Below are 8,614 nucleotides of genomic sequence, written 5' to 3' on the forward strand. Positions count from 1 at the left end.
AGCCACTGCATCAGCACCGCAACGCAGCAGGCACCACCTGCACATTCGCCCGGCCGGCGCGAGACACTGTCACCCAAAACCGCTCGATGAATCGTCACTGTCAGGGCCCTGCGAAGACACTGTCACCCAACATTAATCCCATGCCTACCCGTGAGCACAGGCTCAGATCACCCCCCTGTCACCACCCTCTGCGCCCGCCACACAAAATCTTGTGCCGCACCACCCACGCCCCTGTCCCCCACACCTGCCCGCTCACACGCCCCCTGACCAGACACTGTCCACCCACCACAACCCGCCACCCGCCGCCCACACCCCCTATCCAGCACATCTCGTTCCCCACCCCCCCCTTCACCCCGCGAGAACACTCGTCACCCACACACGTGCCTTCACCTACACACCCCCATAGCTGCGGACATTGTCACCCGCTCACACTCGAGCCACCACCCGCCCTGAGCCCCACGCCATACCCGCAAGACATTGTCCACCACTGACGCCAGCTCACACCTAGCGGGCACAATTTCACCACAACGGAGTCCATTCTGGCCATAAGCAGACTTCACACACACCAACCAGCGCTACGGCGAGACCTGTCCCCACACTCAACCTTCATCCACACACCGCTATAACCAGCGACCCCGCCTGTCTAACACACGCACACGCGCGAACCATTGTCCCGCACAACCGCCCCCAACCACGCGCTGCGAACACACACTGCCCTCACACCTACACCCTTGTCCCTCGTAACACAATCGCCCTCACGCGAGACATGTACACAGCACCCCCGCCGACAGCATTTCGCACCGGCACAACACGTAGCGCCCCGAACCACGCTCCACCCACACCACAGACTGTCACCAGCGTACACAATCCGCTTAAAAGCCGAGACATGCAACCCACAACCTCGACCACACAACGCCCACGGACACCAGTTCCCGCCACACCGAGCCGCCCACTACCCGCGCCAGCCCGACGAATCACACCACGCCCACTCCAACAAATGAGACCAGCCAACCACAGCACCGGACAGCCCCAGGCACAGTTTCGTCCCCCCCCACCCATGCCATTAAGCGAGACCTATTGTCTAACCCACACATGCACATCCCCACGACAACACAACGCACGTCCCGCTCTGATCTTGGACTCAGCCCTGGCCCCGCTGAGCACCGCGCGATGACCGTTGTCGAATCGTTTTCTGACCCCGAGCGTTCGACCCAGCGCGCGCGCTGGAGCGCACGCGCGCAAGGCCGTGTCAGTGGCCCAAAACGATCATCGATGATGCCGTGCCGTCCGTTGCTACCCCCCCTGCTCGTGGCAAACATCCCTCGCGCCTGATCGTCCACTCGCCACTACCGATAATAGACCGCTCCGCCGGTGCGTCCCCGCGCGTTCGAGAAACCGAGAGCAGTTCAGCATCCGCTCGAGAAGAGGCTTATGCACCTCTCACATAAAATCAGAGAGAGCCCAGACGCTAAGAGACAGAAGCACGACAAATATACCAGTACCGTGGAGACTAGCGAATGAGAGCAACGCAGCCCCAGCAACCAATGAGAAAGAGACGAGGAAAGAGCCCACGAGCGAAACAACAAAATACGAGCAGAGAACGCAACGACAGACACAAGAGAGAAAGCCCGCCGAACGCAAATAAACGCGAGAGAGAAGAGAAAACTAAAGAGTACCATAAGACAAAACCGCACGTACGACCAACGCGCAAGAGAGAGACCACTAGAGAAAGAGAGACAGAGGAAAGAACTGAGAGCAGAGAAAAACCGAGCACCGCCCCCCTGATGGAACGAAAGAAGCAGAAGAGACACCCCCAGAGCAGAGAAGAGGAAGAGAAACGAGAGAGAAAAGGAGAGAGACAGACGACAGAGAGAAGAACGCAGAGAGACAGACATCCCAGCAGAGAAAAGAAAAGAGAAATCAACGACCCCTCCACGCACTCCACTTCTCCCCGCTACGCCACATTAAGTCAACCAAACTCCCACCTAGGAAAGAGAGACGAGCAAGTGACCACGTGACATAGATCATTCACTGAAGGAAACCTACTGCCCACCCTTATCTCGCCGAATCGTCCAAGCTCGATAGGTCCTCTGCACACTGTATTAATCTCAGAGTCGGGCTCAAGCGCCATCTCACTGATCGACTACGAGTCGACCATAGCTCGTCGGCCGCTGTACTCTATTGTAACCTATGTTATCTCCCCTCCTTTCCGATGTACTCAATTTCTTACCCTCCACGCATGCTGATTCTCGTACGCCACGAGCCAAAAAACGAACCTCAACAAAAGAAACTCGCAACAGCAGAAACCCGCAGCCCGCCTCATCCGCCGACAGAACGCTCGCTATCCACGCATCACGCATATATGACTAACACTAAACAACTGAATCAGCTGTTCGTCTAACGTTTCTAAAATTCTCCGCGCATCGTTGAGATCGTCAACCCAGCTCATCCGGGACCCGTCCCCAGAAAACCAGTGCTCCTGCAGGAAGACAAACTGTACACTGCAACCATTGGCTGGTGCTAACGAGAGGGGGATATCACCTGATAGCCCGGAGTCAAGAGTATATATGCGGACCCCAGAACCTACTCCATTATACATTCGCGCCCAGAGACACTACTGACCTCACGCCACAGTCATTCGCAGCAGAAATAAAGTGTCACATCTACACGTGCTATACATTTGACCACACACAAGTGCCGCTACGAACTAACTCACCTCAATCCATCGTCCATTTCCTAGCAACATTTTGCAATATACTCTTTCGCACCTGGCCGCACTAACCCATACCATTCCGCGCCTACTCCCACTAATGAACACCGATGTGCGAGATCTGAACACCGACCAGCAAAAGCAACCGTGTCGAGTATCACACTCACCGTCCGTCTTTCGATAGCTCACTCTGATCCATCTTCCCAGGACGCTCGCCTACACTCGGAACGTACTCCCTCTCGCAAACCTACGCAGACGCCGCGGTGCAGAGACCCCTTCGGCCCCTTCCAGATGCACACGGTCTCCCGCAGCGTTCGCCGCACGTCGCCCCGACCACTCACTTCCTGCTTGTCGTACCAATCCGTCCGCATCTCCACCCTCGCTGCTAGCAGCTAGGCTGCAAGACGCAGAACGCTCACGAGCGGATACGTAATACAGCACGTTAAACGCAAAGCATCGAGCTAAAAGAACTCGCCGAGAAAGCCGACGTATGCACGCCACGCTCACATTCCCCGCGCCCGCTCCGCCACCCCAGACTCGCACTAATTACGCAATTTATAAGAACCAACTTGTCAGACAACGCATCCTCTTATGACTTACGACGCACCACAACCCCACTGATTGAGCTGCCAATAAAGCATAGTTAGCCTTCTCTATACCCCTAAACCCCGCTATAACAATACAAATCACAAATTATTACATAACAATGAACTTAACTCACAAGCGCAAAAATCTGGAAACCAGCGAGTTTGTTGTTTTCTATCAATACTGCACTTCGTCGTAGACCCCGCCGATACTCCTACGATACCGCTTTTGAAAAGATTTCATCATGATAGATAATAGTAATGACCCCATTCAGAAACACTACATTAACCTTCTCTACAAATCAATCGCAAGTCTCAAATACATGATACTCATCCCCCACAGACGTATCATGCGAACATTACATATTTCTGAACCAATAGAACGATGCCTCCAAACGAGAGCACATACATCAAAATCGGTGCACCAACTAAGCAGACACCTTATACACCCTTATTTCAACTGACGTATTTAAACAAGTGTAAACTTCCATAACAAAAAATTAGATGCCCTAAAATATTTATCCACAATCACCACACATCATTCATAACCTTCGTCAACCTTTCGGTATAGCGACATAACACGGCTTCCTGCTACAAAGACGTATTGCCGGAGGAACCGGCATGACAGATTGAAACATGAAAATATTATACAACAAGCACAAAACTCTGATTCTTGAGAAAGAGCGCGAATCGTCTATAACAATGAGCATAAAATTCTGCTGTGCAATCGTATCAACTTATCGAATAGAAAATCCTCAATGTAAAACGTACATTTTAAAACAACACAGAAAAACCGACCCAAAAAAGGCACCTTCGATACATCGATGATGCAGTTATACCCTTTAAAAGAAGAAGCCTTATGCAGCATGCAAAGTCAGATAAAAAACAATGAAAGACATGAAAAAAAACGAAACTATAAAAGCTCACATAAAGACAAAATGATCACCAAACTAGAATCCGAAACTTTCTTCTGCTCACTATCTTAAGCAATCTCCACCTCTCTCTCCCATCCTCGTCGCTTTTGCAGCACCGCGAAAAACCCCAGATAGCGCTCGGATAAGGCGCAGGAGCACCATCATCCACCGACACGAACAGCTTCCATCAGCTCCGCGTCGTTCCTTCTCTCTACACTCATTCCTCCACTCGTCCATCTCTCACGCTGTCGTCGCTTCCTCGCTCTCGAGCCTCTTCTCGCTCTATCAACAGAAGCTCGCTTTCTCGTCTCATCCACTCTTTCTCTCTAACCTCTCTCCGTGCCTCCTCCTGCTCCCCCACATGATGTCCTCCTTTCTCTCTCTTCTGCCTCGCCCTCTCTCCCACTCTCTCCCCTCTCTCGCCTCTACTTCTCCTTCTCTCATCTATCTCCTCGCCCTCTCTCTCGCACCCCGTCTCGCTCTTCTCTCTCTCACCAACATCTCTTGCCCATCTCACCTCACGGTTTTTGGTCTCTCCTTTTTCGAATAGCAATAATAAGAGACGCAATCGACCTGTATTGACTGGCTATCACAAAGCCAGCATATCAACATTCAATCTCAAATATTAAACAAAGAAAAGTGAAACAAAAGCTCTGTCGCAGTTAGATACGTTTCTTTCGTCTCTCAAACGAAAACCATGAACGGATACAGAAGAAAACTGAACCACTCGCAATGACCAAGTCCGATAGTAGTAAGCATCGACGCAGAAAACACACGCAAAAGCGCCATGCAAGGCATGCGAACACTTCGATCTCTCTCCACTCAGCGAATCATCGCTGAATCTGAAGATAGCAAACAAAACACGTAACAGATGTCATGCAAAACGTAGACAATCAACACAGGGGTATGACCACTACTAGCCAAAAGGTAAGGTACACGACTCCGACGGCTCCATACATACAGACGGTACGCCTAGCGACGACTGAAGACGCTCAAGAAGAAAAACGAACTAATACGTTCAACGCTGACTAGACGGCCAGACGTACTAGACGGTCAGACATTCGACTAGACTGCTCAGCCCTGACCAGACGTCAGACGTGACTAACGTCAGCACACTGACTAACGTCAAACGGTCAGACAGCACTAAATCGGTCAGACACACTACCGTCAGACGCAACTCAGAACGTCCGCACTGCACTAAGACGTCAGACGACTAGCGTCAGCGAACAAACGAGCTACCACGTTTCCACGCGACTAGACGTCATAAACTCACTAGACGCAACGCAACACACCCGGTCAGACTTACTACACTCCGACTGACTCAACTGTCAGAGAACGTACTACTACCTCAGAAACGTCAACTACGCGACAGAACGCAAAACACGCGCGACTAAACGTCACCCTTACTAGACGGCAGAAATCATACGTAACGTCGACCACGAAAAGAAAACACGCCATGCGGCTGCTGGGAGAAGGAGTCCTGCTAAGCAAAAACCCGGACAATGTAATAGACAACAAGTAACCACCCGATTTTTCCCTCCAGAGCAAAAAAATTCCGTTTCGGTCCGATTCGTTTTCCTCGTATTCATGAACGGTTCTGATCACGGCACCGCTGGCGTGCGCTCGAGCCTGTCCCGTACCACCTGGTACGTTTATCGTATTACCACCTGGTACGTTTACCGTATTACCACCTGGTACCTTTACCGTATTACCACCTGGTACGTTTACCGTATTACCACCTGGTTCGTTTACCGTATTACCACCTGGTACGTTTACCGTATTACCATCTGGTTCGTTTACCGTATTACCGCATCACCCCTGATTCGCTGGGTTACTTGCCGCGCCTCGTCGTCGTCATCGTCGTCGTGGTAACGGGTCTTCGTTTGCGCATCGTCGTTTCAGCGGTGGCAGCGCTGGCCGGAGCGATCGCACTCGCGTATGGAGCCGTGCGAGCCTCGCGCTTCCTGCACCACAACTGCCTGCTCAGCCTCATGCGCTCGCCTATGACCTTCTTCGACACAACGCCGCTCGGACGCATCGTTAACAGGTACGCGCCGCATCGTTAACAGGTGCGCGCCGCATCGTTAACAGGTGCGCGCCGCATCGTTAACAGGTGCGCGCCGCATCGTTAACAGGTGCGCGCCGATAGTCACGTCTGACCGTCTAGTCGCGTCTGACCGTCTGACCGTCTAGTCACGTCTGACCGTCTAGTCGCGTCTGACCGTCTAGTCGTGTCTGACCGTTTGACCATCTGACATCTGTTACGTTTTGTTTGCTTCGTTCAAATCCACCGATGCATTCGCTGGTGGCAGAGAGATCCGAAGGTTCGTGTTGCGTGCCCGTGCGTGTGTTTTTTCTTGCTCGACCGTACATACTAATCCTTGTCGATTGCATGTTTCAGGTTTCTCTTTTGTCGTTCATGGTTTTCGTTCTGATCGACGAAAAAAACGTTCTTACTGCCGACAGAGCTTTTGTTTCACTTTCTTTGTTTAATATTTTGAGATTGCCATTGACTTTGCTGCCTCTTGTGATAAGCCAGTCAATACAGGTGATTATTTATTGCTACATTCGAAAAAGAGAGAGACCGAAAACCGTGAGAGTGAATGGGCAAGAGATTGTGTTTGAGAGAGAGAGAGAGACAGAGAGAGTGCGAGAGAGAGCGCGAGAGACCGAGAGAGAAAGAGAGAGAGGGAGAGAGAGAGATGGAGAGAGAGGTAGAGAGAAAGAGAGTGAGAGCGAGATGGAGAGAGATGGAGAGAGAGGATTGGTTTAGATACAGTGACAGAAGAAAAGGCACTTTTCTGATTTAGTTTGGTATCACTGTTGTCTTTACTGTGACTTTACATAGTTTCGTTTTTTTTTTCATGTCATTTCATGTTTTTTTCTTATTCTGCATGTGCATAACGCTCTTCTTAACTTTATAATATGCTCATGTCACTGTGTAAATAACATTTTTTGAGCAAGATAAGGTTAATTTGAATGCAATAAGTGAATAACCTTTTCAATATTAGTAACATAGTCTCTTTGACGAAATATAACAATATAAAACAGGTATAAAAAGTATGAAACAGATAATCTTTTATTACTAAAAACAGTAATTGGTAAGAGCTTTATTATTAATCTGGTGTCAGCGTACTATAGACTGATATTAGAAGGCACTGTAAACTAGAAGATCTTTTTTTCTGTTTTGTTTAAAATTTCCTTACAATTGAGCATTTTCTAATTCGATAATTGATACTATTGCACAGCAAGAATTTATATGCTAATTGTTAATATGGACAAATTCTGTTACAAAATCAAGTTTTGGGCTTACGGTGTCAGATAAATTTTGGCTTCTAAATTTTTCTCTATGGACTTAACACTGTTTAAAAAAAGCAGTTTTAAATAAAGGGATAAGATGGTATGCAGTTCGTGCACACGATCTTGTTAATTCATCCCGTCGTGCATCGATCAGCTCGGATCAGCAATTTAAATGTTTCGATAACCGTCTTGTCTCGAACGATGTTAAACCTGCGATTGTGTTTGTAGGCGAGTGTGTCAGTGAAGCGACTCAATCACTATTTTAGTCATGATGAAATCAGTAAAGGCAGCATCGATCACGACGAAAGTGCAAGTACGTATGATAAAGAAAAACAACAACTGCGTTTGCCGATTTTTGCGCCATTGAGTTAATTCATTGTATAAATTAAATTGAATTAATTTATGATTTAATATCATAACCTAACCATTGAGCAGCAATCCACGTCTTGACCGTCGTAATCAAAGACGCGATGCGGTCTGACAGTCACTGCTTTTTCTTAATTAACTTAACCTAATTAGTGCAGTCGTTAGCTTGTAGCGGTGGGCTGCAACCGTCCTTCTCTCTCGCGCTCGTTGCCGGAATCTTGCCGTTCCTCTATTTGTATCGCCGTCGTCTCGTCTTCAGCCGCGGCGATAATGGTCGACAACGGTACGTTCAGCTGGGACGTCGGCGAACCGACTCTGTCTAACATCAACCTGGAGGTGCGAAGCGGTTCTCTCACCGCCGTCGTCGGTCAGGTTGGATCGGGGAAGTCTTCCCTGCTCAGCGCCCTCCTGGGGGAAATGGAGAAGCACATCGGAAAAGTGAACGTTAAGGTGTGTGGCTCCGAGTGCTTTTTCGATTACAGATCGCATCGTGTCATTATTGCAGTAGCGCCATGGAATCGTCTAGTGCAGCGGTTCAAAACCTGTGGTTCGTGGAGTCCTTTGTGGTTCGTGGATGGGCTTCAAAGGGTCCGTGAACGCCATTGTGTGCAAAATTTTGTGTTTATGTGCTTATGTGCATTTTTAGCTCGCCTTGACATCGTCAAGATGAGCTATTGCCATGGGGTGTCGTCCGTAGTACGTCCGTCCGTCCGTCCGTCCGTCCGTCCGTCCGTCCGTCC

At 49.6% G+C, this 8,614-nt stretch overlaps 1 protein-coding gene across 1 annotated transcript in view; it reads left to right on the forward strand.

The window, feature by feature from the left end:
• Window positions 1–8,614, forward strand: part of LOC106813255 (canalicular multispecific organic anion transporter 2-like) — a 33,964-nt gene that overhangs the window by 13,153 nt on the left and 12,197 nt on the right. The window contains exons 11-12 of the mRNA XM_014817343.1: window positions 3–150; window positions 6,111–6,255. Coding sequence (XP_014672829.1) covers window positions 3–150; window positions 6,111–6,255 — 293 coding nt within the window. The remainder of the gene's footprint in view (window positions 1–2; window positions 151–6,110; window positions 6,256–8,614) is intronic.

The sequence above is a fragment of the Priapulus caudatus genome, unplaced genomic scaffold (assembly GCF_000485595.1).
Source record: "Priapulus caudatus unplaced genomic scaffold, Priapulus_caudatus-5.0.1 Scaffold746, whole genome shotgun sequence".
Classification (NCBI taxonomy): Eukaryota; Metazoa; Priapulida; class Priapulimorpha; order Priapulimorphida; family Priapulidae; genus Priapulus; species Priapulus caudatus.